Source organism: Talpa occidentalis, unplaced genomic scaffold (assembly GCF_014898055.3).
Source record: "Talpa occidentalis isolate TD23 unplaced genomic scaffold, MPIMG_talOcc4v2.1 talOcc4.9, whole genome shotgun sequence".
NCBI lineage: Eukaryota > Metazoa > Chordata > Mammalia > Eulipotyphla > Talpidae > Talpa > Talpa occidentalis.
The window spans coordinates 19,867,142-19,888,660 of record NW_023605305.1 but is presented as its reverse complement, the minus strand read 5'-3'; the positions used below and the strand labels follow the sequence as shown (position 1 = coordinate 19,888,660).

At 46.1% G+C, this 21,519-nt stretch overlaps 1 protein-coding gene across 1 annotated transcript in view; it reads left to right on the top strand.

Annotated features, from left to right (window-relative positions):
* CSMD2 (CUB and Sushi multiple domains 2) overlaps window positions 1-21,519 on the top strand; it is a 512,752-nt gene that overhangs the window by 270,961 nt on the left and 220,272 nt on the right. Inside the window, exons 7-10 of the mRNA XM_037499127.1 lie at window positions 2,653-2,730; window positions 7,616-7,703; window positions 8,435-8,559; window positions 17,114-17,235. Coding sequence (XP_037355024.1) covers window positions 2,653-2,730; window positions 7,616-7,703; window positions 8,435-8,559; window positions 17,114-17,235 — 413 coding nt within the window. The remainder of the gene's footprint in view (window positions 1-2,652; window positions 2,731-7,615; window positions 7,704-8,434; window positions 8,560-17,113; window positions 17,236-21,519) is intronic.

Sequence of the window (21,519 nt, the reverse complement as noted above, 5' to 3'; positions counted from 1 at the left end):
GGACTTTGACCTTCTGCACCCAGATCTGCCCTGGTCTGTTGAGCTAGCTCTCCAGTGAGCTCATTTCATGGCTGATTTCCCTGGGCATTTTGTGTTCCATGATCCATCATCACCCACTTGGTCCAATTGCTTAAAAGACAAATGAACTGCATGTAATTCAGGGTGTGAGAACTTCCCTAGGATGGCTCAAAAACGGGGGCCCCTGGCACCTGGAAGGGTTTTCTTGATGCAAATGTACCTGGTGATGTGGCCTTTTCCAAAACTTACTCCCACAGCCAGGACACCTACCTGCTCATCAGCCCCAGCCACGGGCCACCTGCAGCCTCCACCTCCCTAGAGCCCAGGCCCGAGGGGGCTAGGTCTGGAAGCTCTTCCTTAAGAGATAGTGTTGCAGGAATGGGCAGCCCCGCCCTCTGAGCTGCAGCCCCCTCATTTCCCAGCAGGCTAACCTGTGATGTCCAAGGATGGTGGCAAAACCCCACCCCTCATATCCAGCTCAGAGAAATAAATGGTCACAAAGTCTACATGTAAATAAGGATCCCCCTCTAGTTTTCCAAGTTCCTTCCTTTCTAGTCCTTTTTATCGCCATAAACTCCAAACTGTGATAAGTAGCAGGCAGGAATTGAGAAAGAACAGAGTTCCTACTTGGGAGACAGAGTGAGGTCATCCGCCACTGAAAGTGGCCCAGTGAATTTTAAGCCTTGACTAAGTTAGACAGTCCTTTTGGGGAGCACTGAGTAGGAAGACTGGACATAGAAATCTGAAGGATCCCTTCAGGAGCCTCAAGAGAGAAAGGGAAGGAAGAGATTTTCTTTCATATAACCTTGAGAAGAGAGGAAGAAAGGCTCTCATCACCTGCCCCATGCATCTCATGACCTCCTTTAGAGCTACTAGGAGACCCCAAGCCACCTTTCCTGCCTCTGGGAATGGCTTACATGGTGCATGGCCCCTTTCCTAGTGGTCTCCCTTCCTCCAGGGGACACTGGAACCTGAAAGTAGGGGGTTGAAAGACTCGTACCTCACCTCCTCCTTCTTGGCCAGATGTTCTCTGCATAGCTGACCTCCACTGGGCCACACTGGGTCATAGAGGCCCCCATGCACACCCCCATCTCAGTGTTGGGCCATCGGGGAAAGGAGCTGGCATTGTCCCCAAAGAACTGGGACCGCTGCTGTTCTCTTAGGCATGGTCGAGTCAGAGAATGTTCTCCCCTGCCACACCGTATTAGCTAGGCTTGAATAATGCATGTTTCTCTACTAACACCCTCTGTTTGATAATGGGTCCACGTTAGTGTTCATTGGAAATTTTCCTGCTGGATACACATGGAGAGTAATGCACATTTATAAAAAGAGTTTGAATGCACGTTGGGAAGTGGCATCTCTGTGATAGTAACTGAATTGTATCAGGCATTCAGCTGAGACAGCAGTTTGCCAGGGGACAATTCCTTGGAGAGGCCCTGATGTAGGTAGTGAGGGCTGGGCAGTGCTGGGAGAGGGCCTTCTCACACACCTGAGAGCTGTGGGCTTTCGCTCTGGGATTTACATGTTACCTCCAAAGCGGAGAAGGCACCTAGTTTTCAGGAGATGAGCTGGGGGTGAAAGTTGACTACCCCTGGGATTGCTTTGGGGACACATCACAAGAAAAGATGCTCAGGTTCAGCCAAGAGCACTACAGTACAATTTCCTGGCTGTGGGACCCACAGCAAGTTATTTAAACCACCTTGAACCTTAATTTCATATCTATCAAGAGGGTTGAAAGTATAAGGACCACATGAAGTGGTTCTTGAGGGCCCACTAGGTGCCAGATGCTAATCTAGGCACCGAGGACACAGCAATGAACAAAACAGATGAAACTCCTGCCTTAATGGAGCTTATATTGCAATGTAGGTTGACAAATATCACTTAGTGTGTTATCTACTATATTAGAAAGATAAGAGATTTGGTCTTGGTGATAGAATGAAAACTTAGTTCAATCCATCAGGTCACCATCCACATGGCCTTCAGCACCCAGCTTCCCAAGCCTACGAGAGATTGGCCCATGTAGACTGGGCTTGACTGTGCTGATTGCTCTGCTCCATGTACCTCTCATCCCCTGGAACCAACCATGTCTTCTCCCAGTGAAGGCAGAGATGTGAGAGAGCAAGTCTAATCTGGTGGGCACTTTGCAAGCTTTTGGTCCTGTCAAGGCCTCCAGAATGCCAATGACCAATGGAAGCCATATGGCCAAAGCCAAGGGATGAAGACGTGTACTCTACCTCCTCCAAGGGAAGAACTAGTGTCACATTGCAAAGAGTGTGAATACAGGGAGAGTGACAATAAGGGCAGAATCCAGTTGAACAGACCTGGTCAGGGCTGGTTTAGTATTGGGCAGGGTTGAATCTGGGGACAGGATTGCCAAGGGCCGGCTAAAGGATTTCACATGCGTTGCTCACCTGATCCATCTCCTCCAGAGAGCCAGCCTTGCTAGCTTGATTCACACGGGTGAATCCCTGCTGCACTCAAATGCTACCCTTGGCATTTGAGTGTGACCTGGCCCAGAGCAGCTCTAAGACTTTGACTCACCATAAATGTCTCAAGCCATAGGAGGGGTGATTCTAGAGGGACTTCCTCAGTCACAGACAACTCAAACCGATTTTCCTCTTACCTCCTCTCTAGTCAAGAAGCAGATTGAGTTGAAGTCTCGAGGTGTGAAGCTGATGCCCAGCAAAGACAACAGCCAGAAGACATCTGTGTGTAAGTGTCCGCCCACCTGCCTGCTGGCTGGGCTCTTGCTTGTGGTCAGACCCGCGGGGTTGTGACCAAGGGAAAGCCAGATGATGCTGGAATGATATCCCCTCAATCCTGCTGCCCTGCGCCCCAGGTTCTGCATGTGGAAGTGCTGACCTAGGGGCCAGTGAGCAGCCCAGGGCCTGTCCTTTGCCACTCCCTCGTCCTCTCCCACTGCCCTCCTTTCTCCTCTGTCTCCCTCACGTCCCATTCTAATGGCAGCCCAGGGAGTCATTCCTGCTACATTTCTCTCTTCATTTTTCCTTTTGAATCACTTCCACCTGCTAAGACAGTCCTTTCTCTGACTCCTTGGCTGGGAGTCGGTCACCTGCCATTGGGCTCTTGGAGGCTGTGTGGCCCCAATTCCAGCACCCAGCCAAGATTGGGGAGGAGAGAGACGGAAATGCTGAGTGCCCTCTGCCAGGGTCCCTGGGCCTGGCTGGGCAGAGAGCAGGCTAGAGAGTGGGGATCCTGGCTCTCCAGCCAAGGGGGCAATGCTGGGGTGCCCTGCTTGGGCACGGGGAAGGTTATGCCTATGGGAACACGTTCCTATTACTGGTGTTGGATGATGTAAAGGGGGATGTCCAATGCTGGGGAATGGGGTGGAATGTAGTCCCAGAAACGCCTGACCAGGGCCTGTGCTAAGGGGTTTTTGAGCTAGAACATTAGGAGGAGGGTGGGAAGGTTCTGGGTCACCCCAGAAGGCTGGAGTTGAAAGCAGAGATTTTTTTTTTTCCCAAAGAAACCTCCCTTTTCTTTCTAGAGGTTGAGCCTTCCTTGGCCCAACCTCTGGTTTACCTTCTCCCTCCCTTCCTTTGCCCTTATGTTTCTCATGCCCCCTTGATGCTTTCCCCTCTCTCTGTTCCTCCTCCCTCCTGACCCTTCCCTTTCATCTTCTCAGCTCCCTGTGCTTCTCTTGGGTGCTAGAAGTACTTACTGGGAAGGACAGAAAGGCCATCGGTGGTTCCAAGCTCTCTGCTGTGTGGGGAGAGCAGGGTGGGGGAGAGGTGCTTTGGTCCTGGGGCCCTGGCCGAACTGAGCCTGGTTGGGCTTCTCTGTGCTCTTTCAAGTGCTCTGATGGGAGACAGATATCATCCTCTGTCTCTGGGGACCACATCTCTGGTCAGCCCCGCTGAGGGGGCTGGACGCCAGGGGGCAGCCAGGAGGCCCTGCTTCTGAGCTCGATGAGGGGCCAGGGCGCAGGCAAGTTGATGGTTAGGCTGGTGCCCCGGGGACCATGTGATCTGAGGCGGCCATATTTAATCACAGAGTTTTCTTGGAAGCCAGAGGCAACCTTTACCAAAGTGGCCCTGATTTGCGAGAGCAAGTTTTTGTCCCAGGTGTGTCCTTAGGTAACCGTGTTACCCTGGCACTGGCATCTCAGTTCCCACCCCTGTAGATGAGGGATGCCAAGCCTTACCTCCACTGTTGAAGCATTGCTTTCTTGACCTAGGGCTTCAGGAGTTCTGTGAACTGGTGAAAAAAATCACATGTGATATTGTGGGTGCATTTTGGGCAGAAGGGGATCCCTGGTTTTCACTAGCTCCTCAGAAGTGCCCAGAACTCCTTCAGAATGATGAAGAAACTCTATTCTAATGAAATAATGCAAAAGCTCTTTGAAAAAAAAAAAGGTGTCTGTCTCCAACAAGCCACCATCTGTGTTCCAAGATTTCCTCAGAGGGGCGAGTGACAAGTCAAACCACCTGGCAGGCCACTCCCCAGTGTCTGCTCATTTCTGGCCTATTGTCTACCAGGAGCCTCGGCAGACAGTTGTCAGTTTAGGGAGGACAGGACCTGCTTACATCTCCTGGAGACCCCCCTCATTGCCTTCACCAGACAGAGCACAGGTAGCCTGGGGCCCGGGCCGTGGGTCCAAGTCACCCACACACGTGCCGTCCGTGTCGCTGGGTAGAAGGCACTGCCTTGTGGAGCCTGCTGTGGCTTCTTCCCACCACAGAGACCTTTGTGGGGTGGGATTGGGGATCACCTTCACCTCCCTTTTCTTCCCTCTAGCTAACAGCAAATTAATGCCGCCGACACAAGCAGCTGGTTTTGAACAGGCAGGGGAGACTGGAATCAAAAAAAGCAAGGGGAAACGTCTCCTGTCGCCATCACTCAGACAGTAAACTACTCGGCGGGATTTATTTCTGGGGGTGACTTGAAGTCCGCGTGGGCCTGCTCAGTCCTCCCCAGAGAAGAGGGTGCCGGCAGGGTGTGAGCGCTCACTGCTGGGCCTTGAGCTGGCTGCCTGGCACCCGAGCCTTGTTCTGGGCTGGCTTATTAAAGGGGAGCCTCGGGGTTTGCTCCGTATGTCAGGAGCTGGGGCTTCCCTGGGCGACGTGGTTCTTTGCCATGGTGTCTCCTCCCTGGTGCAGCCACAACCTCATCCGTCAGTCTTCTGCTCTGTCTGCTTGCTGGGCGGCGTCAGTGCCGAGAGAGCAGGCAGGAGGAGGGGCGGGAAACAGCTGTACATGCTTAACATGCTACCAGGCGGCTATGTGCCTCCCAGGAGGCGTGGATAGGGGCTTGGGTGTGGTGTGGGGGTCCGTAGGCAGGGTCTAAAGTGGGTGGGCGTCTAGCTCAGAAGTGCAGGGCAGCCTTGCCCACAGACGAGCCACAGCACAGCTCAGCACTGCCTCTTCACCTTCTGAGACAAGAGCCTCCTCTCTTTCCCACCCCATGCCCAGGTATCCTGGACCCCGTTATCTCTTTCCTTCCCATCACCTGAAAAACCTTGAGGCTCCAAGGAGGAGGGGTTTGCTCTGCTTTGGGTGCCAGCACTTCCAGCTTGTCCAGCCTGGAGGAGCCTGGCTAGAGGGAATGGTTACGTTGCTAAGTCTGTGACGTGAAGGCTTTGCAGGTAGCAGTTTGGCAAGGCACGGCGTGGGGTAGGGGGTGGGTATCCAGCAGAGTGGCTGGCTTTAACTTGGTACTATGGAATTTTGGAAAAAGGGAGGCTACCCCAGAGGTCTTGTGCTTATTGCACAAACCTCGAGGATACCCAGTGTCTGGCTGAAGTGTGCAGTCTGTCTTGGCCAGCCACACCCTAGGGTACACCTGGAGGTGTGAACTGTGTCTACCTAGCTTCAGACTCAGTGAGTCTAAAATGAGCCCCCATTTCCCAGCTTCCTTCAGACCACCTGCTTCTTTGCAGGGCCCCAGACCAGGAAATCCCCTGTTTCCTTTCCCCACACGCCCGTCTTCCATGGGTCTTAGCGATTCTTTCTTTGCCAAGTCCATTCCCACCACTTCATGTCCATCCTCACTACCAAGCTCTTGCTGTCCTTGACCTGAATGATCACAAAGCTTCCCAATTCGTCTCTGAGTAACCAGCCTTCCCTTAAGCAATCCAGATCTGACCATGCTCGTCTCCCGTGTAGAACTCTTCAGTGGCTCCCCACGGCCTTCAGGATCAGACACAAGCCCTTTAAAAGTCTGACCTCTGAAACCTCCCCTTCCACTCTTCCATGTCACTCATAGTCTTCCTTCCCCCTATTCTGGCCATGCTGGGCAACCCCCACAGTGTTTCCATGTGCCCACCTTTCTCCCTTGCGCCTACCTGTGTCTCCGAAATGCCATTCCTCTGTCATCATGTATACAACTATCTCAGAAAACCCATGTTATATTGCCACCACCTCCAGGCAGCCTTTCATACTTCTCTCTGCAATATGAGTCAGGTCCTCCAATAGCTGCGTCTTTCTTCACCTCCTCATAAGGAGAAGTTTGCTCCCATGTTTCATCTCTTTACTCAACCAAGAACTCCATTAGGGTAGTGGTGTTACCTGACATCTGACATTGGCCTCTCCCATGGTGTCCCAAAGAGGACTTTTGTATACTGTAGGTGCTCAGTTAATGCTTGTCGTGTACCCACGTGCAGGAATGAGTGAGTGAGTGGCTGAGTGAGTGAGGGGCAGAGTGGTTGAGGGAACATGTTACACTGTGGGATGTTGAATGGGACCGGAGTGCAGTGGGCCAGCTCAGGAAATGCCACTGCAGACTCCCCATCATCCTTTGTCTAGAGGTTTCTGTGGGGGTTCCATTCTCATGAGAATTGTAGACAGTGGATAGGCAGGAGCAGAGGGTCTCCATCCTCTCCGCTGGGGACAGAAGAAAACTAACTTTGTGTGCCTCCGCCGCCCCTGTTGAAACTTCTCCGGTAGCCAAGATGACTGTGAACTTGGATTTGTAAACAGGAGGTATTGGCAAGTGTGAGTGTCTCGCCAGCTGCCAGAACCATGGCAGGTGCCATCCTGCTTGATGCTGCTGGTGGGTGGCATTGGGCAGGGGATGCTCTGGTTACTGTTAACTCTGTATTTAAAAGTGTCTGATGGGAAGAGGTTTCTCAGCAGAAATATCCACATTGGACCTAACATCCCTACTTTGTCCTTCAGACTGCCTCTTTCTCTTACATTCTTTACTGTTTCTGATCACGCATCCACCTTTTATTTAACTTTCTTTGAGTCATTTCTCCATTTGGGGCTGAGGTTGGGGGGCTCATCTCATCTAGAGTCACCACCCCAAATCCAAGGTGCAGAGTGGGGAGGTCACAAGGGCTGCGGACCATCCACCTATGGTGCTGGTGTGGGTTGATGGAAGGGGCGGTCGTTGGTTTGGGGTGCCTACCTGAACCCATGTGCTCTTGATGAATTTCACTTGGACTTTGCTCACAGAGGAATTTGTCAAAAGCAGCTCCCACCTGTACACTCAGGAAACTCGAGCCCGCCAGCCATATGGCCCCAGGGGAGCCAGGCCTCATTCTGTCTCCACATCCACCTCCCACCCTGAGGCAGGGCCCCGACTGGTGCCTTCCTGTGATTCTCCATCTCTGTATGTGCTGTTTTTTGCCTTGTAGTAACTCAGGTTGGTGTGTCCCAAGGGCATAATATGTGTCCAGACCCTGGCATACCTGAAAGGGGCAAAAGACTAGGCTCGGATTTCAGGTAAGATCTGTTTGGGAACTTGGATCACAGGAAGGGTGGGAGGGCATGGTTGGGGGCAGAGGGGCCCTGATCTTCCTAGACATAGACTGGAGAGGCTAGAGTGGGCACAGGAACAGCTGCTTTCTGGAAAAGAGCTCTATGGCCTTTGACATTCTCTCCTGGTCCAGTCCTGGGAGAAGGACCCATGCCTCAAGGGGGAGGGGAGGGCTACAGACAGCCAGTGCTACCCAGCAAGCCTATATCCAGGGCACAAAGGACTGCCTCCACCCCCAGGCATCCCAGTGACCGTCATGAGTAATGACGTGACCACATGCCAGCAGCCAAGCTCATGCCTCTGATAATCTAGGAGACCACAGGGCCCTGAGTTGGTGCATTTTGCAGTGTTTCTAACTATCAAGGCATCTTCCCATAATCCCCCATTTTCATTAAAGTTTATGGGTATCATCCACCCACTCTTAGCTGTCCTAATTGATACTTATCTCTGAGGATTGCTGTTTTGCTCACAAAGTCACCTTTTAACTCAATCCTGAAACCGTTAAATGGTCCAAATAAAGAAGAGGAAGAGCAGATGTTTCTTCCCATGGAGATTTAGGTGATAAAATTGTAGAGCAGAGATGAAGGACCAGAGGAGAAATAAACTTCTAGGTAGCACTTCTTTGTGGAAGCAGGGATGACTTGACAGGGTCTGGCAGGCCCAGGGATCGAGCTCACAGACACACCTTGTCTCCCAGGTTAGGCTCCAGCGTCCAGTTCACCTGCAACGAGGGCTACGACCTGCAAGGGTCCAAGCGGATCACCTGTATGAAAGTGAGCGACATGTTTGCGGCCTGGAGTGACCACAGGCCAGTCTGCCGAGGTGAGGGTGCCCCGGGAAAGGGAAGCCGGCCACAGGATTTGGCTGGGCATGGAGGACAGAGCCCAGCTCCTACAGCCTGCAGCCAGGCTCTCATCAAGACTGGCTCACTCCACTCTCACTGTTCCCCAGGCCCCGGGTTCTGTGTTCATTTGCTAGTTAGCTTACCATGGGTATTTAGCACTGGCTTTGTCTCAAGGACTGCACTAAGCTTAGGCGATCCAGAGGTGGGGAAGAAAGACATGGCCCCTGCCTGTGTGGACCTTACAGTAAAATCAGGTTGCCCCATGTGAGCCACTTGCTTGTTCTTTGCAAAGATATCACAACTACACCTTGAGAAGGAAGGGCAGTCACCTTGTATGTCATTTTAAATCCCTCCATTATTACTGATCTATCCATCACTCTGCCTCAGTGCCCATTTCCACATACTTGGCAATAAAAAGACCCGTCACTTAAGGAAGAATGTTCGTAGCGAGGCAGAAGAAATGAGAACTGTGGTCTCAAAGGGCTTCTCTGTGCGATTCTTCTAACCCCACACCTGGGCATCATGTTCTCAAGGGCCCTGCCACCTACATTCCCAGGAAACACATGGACCCAGCAGGGCTGGTCAAGCTCACATTGCCCAGATGATCTTAAAAGAGCTGGCCAGAGGGTATTTCTTCCCTGGAGCAGGACAGCAGCTACTTCTGTGATAGAGTAGCTCTGGCCCCACCCAGGAAGGCACCCTTGGAAACTCACCTCTGTGTGAGTCTCTCTTTTCCCAGTGTTCATGCACCTGACCGGGTCTCAGCTCTTACTACAAGAGTGAACTGTCACCCTGGAGTTTATACACAAAGCCCACAGCTGCTCTTTGGAGTACCTTGCTGGAAGAGAAGGTACATGACCCAATATATGTATCCTAAATACATTTTGGATCCCTCCGGTTTAAGAAGGAGAGTCTTTACCTCTCTCCAAGCGTATGCATCAAGATGAAATTCATAGAGTAAGGGATCCAGGAAAAAGAACTTAGATCTTTACCACACTGAGGAAGGGACAAGTTGGAGTTGAAATCCATGCTTTTTTTTTAATGTGTTGATAAGCCATCTGGAAGAGGGTCATAAAAATATCTTTCTAATAAGTCTTAGAATTCTTCATTCTCACTCAACTTTAAGGTGACCATGATCTACAATTAATAATGTATATGCATTGCTAATGATTTTAGACATTTCCAAAGATATCATTTTGCTAATATTTTTTTAGGTATAAGTCTTAGCTTTGCTATGAGCTAGCCTTGGGCAATTTGACAAATCACCTATTTTCCCTGTGTTTATTTTCTTACCTATAAATGCAGATAATGGTACCTACCTCACCCATCTTGTGTTAATAGGAAGGTCAAATGGAACTGTGGTTATGGAAACATTTATGAGTTGGGAAGTGCCAGAAAATAATACCATTATACTACAGTATATGTTCTACAAAGCAAGAACTCCCATTTTGCCCCTTACTTAGAACAAAGCCGGCCATACAGTAGGTTCCCCTTGAATTCCTGGGGGCCAAGACACCAGCTGAGGCACAGAATTTTCAAATCTGAGGGCCAAGGGATCCTTTGCCAGTCTACAAGGAATCTTGAAATTCCTTTTAGGGATCCAGAATAATATCTTGGCTTTAGGCACTGAATGGGTCTGATCTGTCCCCAGGCCTTTATCACTGGAGTGTGGGTTTTCTCTTGGTAATGCTGGTTATTGACATGTATATGCCCAGGGCAAGGCTGGACTGGTGTTTTAGAAGGATGTTCATAGTCAAGTAATATGCTCATCTTCTCCCCCAGACAGGTGTGTGACCCATTCATGCTCAGTGCTGGGACACACTTGCACTTGAGTTCCCTGCACACTTCTGACTAAGCATTGGACTACACTTTTTCACATCACTCTCATGCCATCCTCTGCCACTGGGAAGAGGGAGGGAGGAGAATCGCAGAAGACAGCTAGGCAGACCGGAGTTCAAATCCAAGCATCAGCACGTTTTAGCTAGGTGTTCTTGGGCTGGTGTCTTCACCTCTCTGAGTCTCTTTTTCTTCCTGTTAAAACGCAGTGGTTATAGAACAATACTTTATGGCATTACACCGAGGACTAGCTAAGGCAGTGGGCTGGTCTAGAAATGATCCCGGTATGTCTGCAAGGCTCATGTACACACATCTGGTGTAAGCCTCTGAGCCCTGTCAGGATTCAGTTTCCCTGGCCTCCGGTGGCTGCAAGTTCTTTTAGAAGCCTGTTCCCTCACTGTCTTGTCCAATTGGATCACAAATGTGCAGTCTGGGAGGCAACACAGACTTTGATCTAGATCACAACTCTGTCACCTATTAGCTTGCTGGCCATGGGCGGATTCCTTCATCTTTTTTTTTTTTTTTTTTTTAGCCACAGGGCCCTCATCTGTGAACTGGGAAAACAAAACCTCCTCTGCCTAGAAGCGGTGGAGAAATTTGAACAAGCCATTTTCTAGAAAGTGGTCAGTCCCCACAGTGGCAGAGGGTCCAGCAGGCTCACCCCCTGCTAAGGCTCCCTCCTCCATCTTCCTCCTGGTCATTGTGAGGAAGAGCCAAAGGCTCCTGGCTTTGGACTGGAGGCTCTGTCCTTGGCTTCCCTGAAAACCAGAGGCTGAGATTAATAGATTCAAGGGTCCTTTTCCTATAGCAGTCTTGAAGATTTTCTTTTAAAAAACCTCTTATTTTTTTAAATTAGAACTGTCATTCTAATTATGGTCTTTTTAGGAGAGTTTAAGTGAACCCCACTTTAAGTAAAAAAGAAGGGATGGGCCTATCTGAATTCCAAGGTAGCTGCATGCTAATAAGCAGATTACCAGAAGATCACATTCTAAAAAGAATTCACAACCATACAGACTGGTATTATTTTTCCTCTAATGCATTTAAAATATGATTTGATTTTAAATATTCATTTTCCACACAATTAATTCTACTAAAACATGGGGCTTGGCAAATAATAGGTTCTCGACAAATGTTTGAGAACGACCTGAATGAATCAGTGATTGAAATGAATGAACAATATGGGACTGTGGCTCATTCTGGATTTTGAAATTAGGTATTCGCAGGCCTTTCTCTTCTCTGCCTCCCACCAGAAGAAATAAGCTTCTAATTGACTCCCTGTAAAGTTTGATCATCCAAAGGGGACTGAGGGCAACACAGAACACTGTTACTCTAATTCTATACAGTCCCAGATAGTGGGAGGGCAGGATTTAGGGCTTTGACTTATTTTACTTAGAGAGCCCAATATTTAAAAATAAGCTTTTGCAGAAGTACCATAAATAAAAGAAATACAAGTGGACCATCTCATGTTGAAGTAGAGGCAAGGTGTTTGGAGTTGCCTCACCACCACCATTCTCAGCAATCCTTACGTCATCCCCAAAAAACCCTAAGTGGTTTGTAAACCACTGATAAAGCGAAGAGGAGCAAATTGACTACCAAGAGACCAGGCGACCTGGTTTCCCGTCACTGCAAATTGTTGTTGACAGAGCACAGGGACAGAGTCCCCAGCCCCAGGTGAGATGCAGTGACTAAATCACAGAGTAGATAATCACCAGAAAGCCACAGCATACACTACATTATCTTCCTTTGTCCTTTGTGGAGTAACCCACTATTTCACATAATATGTGTGATATATAAATATATATGTATATGGTTATATATAACATAAAATAATATAATATCTTATTATTACATATATAAATGTATATGGTTACAGGCAGAACACCAGACTCAGAGAGCTGAGTCCAAGCTCCATCGTTGTCATGAACACACTCTACTGCACAGGACAAATGACCAAATGACTCTTCATCTTCTCCCTGATTCTCATAGAATAGAAGTAAAATGTAGGGAATAAGGCCCAAGCCAGCTCAATCAAATGCCATGAAAATTATAGGTGACTGTCTTCCTTCTTGGTGACCTTCACTAGGTTGACTTCCTGGGCTTGTCCCCCAATACCAATGTTGTCCAAGTTTCTGTTTTCACTCTTTTCCCCCTCTCCCCCTCTCCTCCCTCCCTGCCCCCTCTTCCTCCTCCATAGGTGAGGCACATGCCCACTGCTCCCTGAGTCCCTTACCTGTATGTGCTAATAATAAAGCTCCCATTTATTAAGGCACTTATATTTGTAGAAAACATTTTTCATAATTTCTTATGAGGAGAGTGGCAATATCCATATTTTTATATCTAGCTCAAGTATGGAGCGGTCAGCCAACTTGCCCAAGGACACAAAGCTAATCAGTTGAGCTGGGATTCCAACCCTGTTTCCAAAGGCTCTCTCCTACTTCTACTTGAAAATTGCACCTGGACACCCTTTGGAGTCAATGTATTGGAAGGAACCACATAGAACAACCCCCCTTCCCCTCTTTTGGGTAACTTCTATTTTGATTGAATTGTAAACTCAGAAATTTGCGGGAAATGTACATAGACCTCCTAGATGCACTTTACCCAAATTTAAACAACTACTTTGAAGGGGTTAATGGACAAGAAGGAAGCTAAAAAGCTCAGTCAAAGAAGTAGGAGAACAGTCAAAGGCATCATGGAAGCCACTGTGAGTTTCATAAAGAGAGAAGGGTTAGCAGGTTCAGCCACTCCAGAAAGTCAAGCCCAACAAAGAGTGGAAAGCAGCCACTGGGGTTAAGTGCCTCAACTAGGTGGCAAGTATTTGAAATTGCCTAATGATACTGAACAGAGATGAGCAAGAAACTGACTGGGTCAAAACTTCAATGAGGATGACAAACCATAAATCTGTGGTGGTATCAGATGAGCCCCTTGCACCTAGGTTTAGGAATAGAAAGTAGGTGGTAGAATTGATCAAAGGCAGATATGAGAGTGTAAAAGGAATTAGTGGTGAGGATCTTGAGCTCCAGACGAGGTAGTAAAAAAAAGGTGAAGGAGGGTACTGATAGATGGGGGAAATGACGGAGTCAGAGAGCTGGGGAGCCTACAAATAGGACTGCAGGGGCACTGAGGCCAAAGTCACTCCTGAGTAGCTTAGGGACAGGGACAGGAATGGGATGATGGAACTTAAGAGCTCACAGATCTTCTGGATTTCACAACAGTGGATTCTGGGTGTGGACATGGTTAACCTTGGGCAGGGGCACCAGATCTCAATAGAAGCAGTTGGTCTCTAAAGGGTGGAAAGGAGTCATTCCTCTCTTGGAACAGAAGGGAAGAAGATAAGCACTTGAGCAGACAGGATTGCAGATTTGGGCGATGAGAGAGAGAGGGTGGCTGCTGGATGTCCTGATTCATCCACAAAGTCTGAAGAAAGGTCATTAATAAAGAGTAAGGGGAGGCCAGGGAGGAGGGTGAAGGACTGAGGGACATGTGGACAGCATACAAGGAAGGGTCTTCAAGCAGGGCATGAGAGTGAGGTTAATAGAGTGAAATGGCAGAGTTGCTGTGCAAGATCTAGGATTTGGGGAGGTGAGTCATCATGAATTTATAGTGATGTCAATCTTCCAACTCATGTGATTTTCCCCCAGCAAAGCTCAGCTGTAGAGGGGCAGGTCTGGATCATGTAGGTGGAGGGGTTCATCTATAATTGATGTCAGGAAACTGATGAAAATAAGAGGAGCAAGGCACTTGGATGGATTTGCAAAAAAATGATCATAGTGGTAGACCATGGGGTCTGAGTTGGGTCAGGACAGAAAAGACAACAGGGAGCTGAGAGGGAGTGAGAAACTGTGGGTGTCAGTGGAGTGAGATCTAGATGAAGGTCAAAAAAGACTTCTTCCAGGAGTCCAACAAATGTTTTTGAAAAGAAATACTGGAAGGTAGAAGAAAGTTCCGCACTGCAGAGTGCTGGGGAGAGATAGCAGTGGCCCAGGAAGGGCAGACAGGCTTCCTCAGGAGTAGGAGGTTCTGAAAGCCATTGCAGCTATATGTCAGTTTTGTTTGTCTCAGAATTGGCACTAGGGAGGTGGATCCAGGGACTGGGAAGGGTGTAGGCAGAGACCAGTAGTAAGAGAAGCCAGAAAAGCAGCATGACACAGAGTGGGAACAAGATTTGGGGAGAAGGGAGGAAACCAGAGGCAATTGCATCTGGGGCAGTTCCCTTCTGGGTACCAAGGTGTTTTGGTGCCAGAACTGCCTATGGGTGCTAGTGGTGTCTCCCTAAGATCCCCTGGGATACTGTCTCCCTTTGTATGTACAGTGATGACCAGAGGAAGAACAGGAGTGGCTGCAGAGTTTAGACATAGAAGGTCTTAGAGGAGTCTCTCCTGAAAGCTAACCGCAGAGCCCTTGATGGAAAAAGGCGAATCAAAAAACATAAACATGTTTATTCATTTATTCAGATGTTGTCTGAGCTCCTACCATTTTGCCAGCTTGTGTGGGTTGCAGCAGTAAGCTGTCCATCTGTTGACAGATCCCAGGGGTTGGCTGCTCAGGAGGAAGTCTGTCTGTCCGCAGACCCCCTGACCTTACCCAGACAGCAGGGGAAACAAGTAGCTATCTAGTTTAAAGCACTCCATACTACCTATCTCCAGATTGCAGTATTTTAATTAAACCCCTCTAAACCGTTAAAGTGGTAAATGCCTTTTTGACCTGTTCCCTCTAATTACCTTCAACATGTTTCAACAGACTGAAAATACCATCTAATTCTTGGAAACAAGTGCAGGATAAATTGAGTCTGAAGCTCAGGGCTTTTGGCAACAAAACCTGACTTTCCAGAAGAGATGTAATGCAGTGCTAAAAGGAATTAATAGGGACCCCCCTGCAGGGCTAGGAGTCTGAATCCATGGTGGTCTTGGCATGGGTGGGCTGGGGTCAGGGTCTTGTTTAGACTGTCTTACTCTGATGTGTTCAGAAGTATTATCAGTCTCAAGCATGGGTATGGAGGGAAAATCCTATGTAAAGAGACTTTAGGGAAGATAGGAAAGCATTCTTTGGCCTTGATAGAAATCTGGGGCAGAGTGAAAAGGAATGAACATGGCATTGGGGGTCTGGCACTCTTGGCTCCCTTTTGTTGAGTCTTGATGGTGCCCCAGGTCCTGAGTAGTCTTCACATCCATTATCTCACATAACTTCATCCTCAGCAGGCCTGGGGGACGTGACAGATGATGAAGTAGAACCAGAGAGGGTTTCTACTTACCTGAGCTTACACAACCAGCAAATGGATTTAGAACCAAGCTGGTAAACCCCACAGCCTGAGCCTTCCTCTTCGGTGTGAAACTGGGGTGAACCCCCAGAGGGCGCTCCTCACAGCAGGTGCTATAGAGAAGAAGGAGCAGTTCTGGCCTGGTGGCCCCTGTCTGCCCCAGAGGCTTGGCTGCTCCTACTTTGATACCCATTTCCTCCACTTGTCAGTGGTCCTGCCCAGAAGAGGGATTGTGTCTTAGGCATTTTTCTCTCCCATACTCTGCCCGAGCCATAACAGGCGCTCAATACATGTTGGAATGAGCAAGTGTGGAAAGAGCGCATGAAATGAGAAGAGATTGATTATGTCCAGGAGCTGTGGCACCTGCTTCCCAGACCCTCGTAGGAAGGGTTTCCTGGGACAGGTTTATCACAACCCTGTCCAAACACCGAGAGGACCTCTAGGATATCCTGCCCATCAGAGGAAACCAGGTTTGACACCACTTTCATTTTATATGCTTAGGCTTGTTGCGTTTGCTCCCTGTTTCTTTACTGTTAGGCACTTTGCCTACAATTAGGATAAATTGCCATGTGGGCAGCGACAGAACAGGCTCATAGAACTCTTTATTAAAATAGCTGAGCGCTAACATTGAGGAATGAAGTGGCGAGAACTAAAGAACACGTTTTTAAAAGAAAGCAAACACCTAGGTACAATGTAGTACCTTAACTGTTATCAATCACTACTTAATCTAATTAGTTTAGAAGCTATTTTAAAGAGCTTAATTAGATTAAGCGGTGATTGATAACACTTTATATCTACTTGAGTAGAGCACTTCTTCTAATTCACCTTGAATCTTTATGTTTCTAGTCAGAAGCCTGTCTCAGGCCTGTGCTGAGTGTGGGAAGGATTTGGGAAGTGCCTAGTTGGCACTGAGATCAGTCTGGGTCCCTGGCACTGGGATGAGCCAGGGACCTTGGCTGAGTCTTTTAGTGTAGACATCCTGAGTCCTGATGGGATGGCTTGGACAAGGATATCCTGAGCTCTGCTTCAGGAGGCCTGAGACAGTGGGAAATAGACAGGCCAGCAGAGCAAAGGTGCTCTGCTTAGTAGGTCCACAGTGCCTGGGTCCAGCTTGCTTTAGGTCAACATGAGTGACACTAGTCCACTCTTTCTTGGTGGGGATGAGCTGCTCATTACAGGGGGTCAGCCTATGCAGGGAGGGGTGCTAAGCCATGGAGGTTCTTCATTGCCTACAGAGTAGCAAGTCAAGGCAAATGGGGCTCCAGGAACTCCCCTTTGAAAGTCCCTGCTGAGAACTATGGGGGGTAGAAACAGGAAGCAGAAGGCTACCTCTGAGAGTGGGAGTACACGGACCTCAGACTTCCCTGGGCTGGAGTGGGAGGTCGAGAGGAAACTGGACCTCGTGGAAACTAAAAGATTTGTCTTTCATGTCCTCTCTGCAGCCCGTATGTGCGATGCCCACCTTCGAGGTCCCTCGGGCATCATTACCTCCCCCAATTTCCCCATTCAGTATGACAACAATGCGCACTGTGTGTGGATCATCACGGCACTCAACCCCTCCAAGGTAAGGCTCTTGGGTGGGGGGGTTGGGGGAGGCATCCTCTGGGCAGGCCGGTTGGGGACAGTTACTCTGCACAGGACTTGGTTGTGGTAGACTGTAGGCAATTCTTAAAAATTGTTCTTTTTTTAAAAAAAAAAAAAAGATTTATTTATGCATACAAGAACTAGGGTGTAAGCCAGAGGTATGGGAGTGAGAGGATTCACCAGAGACAGTTGGGAGCAGAACAGGTGGATCTACTGAAACACATTGCTGAGGGGAGCAGCAGGTGAGACAGAAGAGGTCTGCTGCGCCGTGTGGGTAGCTCCCTGGCTGGGAATCGAACTCAGGCCACAGTGGCTGGTGATAGCTTGATATTGCTGTGTCTTTAACCCCTGCACCACCAGGGAGGCCCAAAAAGTTGTTCTTACTAAATACCAAATAGATAAAAAGCACATTTTTTTTTTATAAAATGGAAGAGATACAGAATATCAATACAGAAAACATCTATGTAGCCAGCTTTAAAAACATCAGTTACCTTAGTGATGAGTGTCCCTCATGATCCCATTCCTTTCCCTGTCCCTTGGGTAACCATTATGTTATTATGCTCTTCATCATCTGCTGTCTTTAGAGTTGAGTGTAAGAGTCTCTCCCTAAAAAGACATTGCTTAGCATGCCAACATTTGGACTTCATTTAAATATAATCATGGTGTATATTTTCTTAATTTCACTCAAAATTATTGCCCTGAGATTTCTCTGCCGTGTTCCCTGCCGTGGACATCTACTCACATGCGTGTTTCCCTTGTATTTTTTTTCCCTGTAAATTGCCCTTTGCTCTCTTATATGTTTTATGTGGATTTTGCCAAGATCCACAAAATAAACTGCTGGAATCTTTATTTTAATTATAGCAAAAGTACAGCTCAATTGGGGAAGACCTAATAACTTTGGGATTCTGAGTCTTCCAGTCAGACTCTCCACCACTTAGGACTTCTCTAATGGCTTTCAATAAGCTGTATGAGTTATTTTTCCATTATAGATCTTGTAAAATTCTTAATATATTTACTCCTCAATATCTTACATTTGTTGTTGCTGCTATAAATCATATCTTTTAAACTTTTCTTTTGCTACCTGTTTCTCAATGGTGTTTAGAAATGCAATTAGTGTTTATACTTTGATTTTTGTGTATAATGACTCTCTTGTAATACTTTGTGAGTTATTTGGACTTTTCTACAGAAGACAATCATCATCGACAAAGAATGGTGGTTTTTTGTTCTTTTCCAATCTTTATAGTTTTTCTTCAGTCTTTTTCTTGCCCCAATGTTCTGGCTAGAACTCCAGTATAAAGTCAACTCATTGTAATGATGGTGGCCATCCTTGTCATTCTTCGATGTTCAATAGAATGTGTTCTCTCTTCAACATGAAGAATGATGTTTGCTGATTTTTTTTTTTTAATTTATGGTTCCTTTCTAAGCCTACTTTGCTAAGAACTTTTATCCTTAATGGGGTTTGAGCTACATATACCTTAATACAATCATATGTTTTTCTCCTTTATTCTCTCAGTTTGATAAATTACATTGGCTGGTTTTTCTGATGTTAAACTAACTTTGCTTTCCTGGGATAAGTCCAATTTGGTCATTTAGTATTATCATCTTTATACATACCTATATTTGATTTGCTAATATTTCAATAGTTTGCTTGTATTTTGTTAGTGAGATTGGTCTTTTTTTCCCATATTATCCTTGTCAGATTTTTTGGTCAAGATATTTCAAACCTCATAAAATTATTCGGGTGTGTTTCCACTCTTTCTATAAGTGAAAGATTGCAATGACTTTTGCCTTGAACATTCAACGGAACATTGCTCAAAACTACCTGAGTCTGATGTTTCTTTGCTGGAAGGTCTTAAACTATAGAATTAATCCTTTTAATGACTAGTTAGAGTCTTTATTTCCTTGAGTCAGTCTTTCTGTTTCCAAATTTATTTGCTATGCATTTGTGCATACTATCTACTATTATATATTTTATTACATTTTCCATTTCTAATTTTGTAACTTTTTTCTATCAATATTGACAGAAGTTCACATTTTGCTTTTCTTTTCAAATACTGAATTTTGGTTTTGTTAACACTTCTTTTAATATATTTATTTTCTATTTCATCAATTTCTGCTCTTACTACTTCTGTCCTATTACATTTGGGTTTATCCTGATATTCTATTTCTAACATCCTAGTTTTGATGTTTAATTCATTATTTTTCATCTTTTTTTAAAAAAAGATTTACTTATTTATTTGTATAAGCACTGCGTACAGTCAGAAGCACGGGAGGGTGAGAGAATTCACCAGAGCCAGAGCGGGGAGCAGAGCCGGCGCTGCAGAGGTTGCCGGCAGCTTCACAACCCACTGCTCAACCGCTGCACCACCAGGGAGGCCCTCATTATTTTTCATCTTATTTAAGCCTCTAAGGCCAAAAGTTTTCCATTAGGACTATTTTGACTATATTCCTATAGGTTTTTATATGTAGCATTTCTGTTATAGTTTAGTTCTATTTTTTTATTGCCACTGTTCTTTCATCTTTCAAGTATGATTTATTTAGACGTATTTCTTAATATCCAAACAAAAGATTTTTTAGCTGGCTTTCTGTTTCTAACTCTAAAGCTTGTGATCAGAGAACATTGTATATATTTGAATCATTTTAAATTTGTTGATCAAAAGTACTAATTTTTCACATATGTTTTGTGTGTCTTGAAAAAGAAACCTGAATCTTGCAGTTCTTATGTCTACAGTTCTTATATCTTGCAGTTCTGATAAGTCCATTATATCAAGTTTGTTGTGTTTATATTTTTGTATCATCATTGATTATGTCTTCTTGAGCATTCAACTGCAGAGAAAGGCATACGAAAATCTCCCACTGTAATGGTGGATTTCGTCTGTTATTCCTAGAAGTTCTGTCCATTTTTGCTTAAATATTTTTAAGGCTTGTGTTATTAGAGCCTATATGTTGAGAATTTTATATCTTGCTAATGACTTGAACATTTTCAAAATTATTTATAGTAATTATTTACAGTATCTCTTTATCATAGTAACATTTTATATCTTAAAGTTTTTCCCCCAGCTATTATGTCAGCTTACTTTTGGTCTTTGTCTAATAAATAATTTCTAAGCTCTAGCTTTCAACCTTCATACTTCCTTATGCTTTACATATGTTTTGTGTATAGTTGTAATTTTTCTTTTAAATATTTAATTAATTAATTAATTTATGCATACAAGAACTGGGATCTAGGCCAGAGGTGAAGGGGGTAGGGGGTGAGAGGATTCACCAGAGACAGAGTGGGAAGCAGAACAGGCAGATCTACTGAAATACACTGCCAAAATACACATGAGAGGTCTTCTGCACCCTGTGGGTTATCTCCCTGGCCAGGGATCGAACTCAAGCCACGGTGACTGGTGATAGCTTGATAGTGCTGAGACTTTAACCCATGTGCCACCAGGGAGGCTCATATACAGCTGGAATTTTTAAGATCTACTCTGACACTCTGCCTTTTAACTGAAGAATTGAAACCATTTAATTTATACAGTCATTTCTGTTCTTTCAGGGTTACCCTAGAAATATAAAATATTAAAGTGTGTATATTTTAATAAAGTCTAATGTTAAACTGTGATTTTTATGTTCCTCCTGAAAAGTCAGAGGCCTCAGAACACTGCAGCTATAATGACTCCGTCCCAGCTCATAACTATGATGTGTTTATTTTAATGTCACCTCAGTTTTATTCACAAGTCATTGTTGTTATTGTTTAAAAAATCGATACCCATGTAGGTTAACTCACATATTTACTGCTACTTAATTTGCCACATTTTGTTGCCTATTAATCCTTCTCTTTGGGATTACTTTCTTTCTGTCCAAAGAGTATACTTGAATTTATTTTCCTGTTGATGGCAAGCTTTCTTAGTTCTTATTTGTCTGAAAATGACTTCCCTGCCGATCCCCTTCTTCTTGAAAGAACACTAGATATTGGGTTCTCAGTTAATATATTCTCTCTATACATGGAAATATTATTCCAATGTCTTTAGCTACAATCATTACTGTCAGTTTATTGTCATTCCTTTTGTATGATATCCTTCTGATTGTTTTATGGTCTCTTCCTTATCTTGGTGCTCTTCAGTTTCACTATCATCTGTCTAGTTGATATTTGCTTTTGACCAGGCTTGTATTCACTTAGCTTTTTAAATCTTTGGATTGTGTTTTTCATCAATTTGGGGAAAATTTTAGCTGTTATCTTTTCAATGGTTGCTTCTCTAGTCTCTCTTTGCTGCTTCTG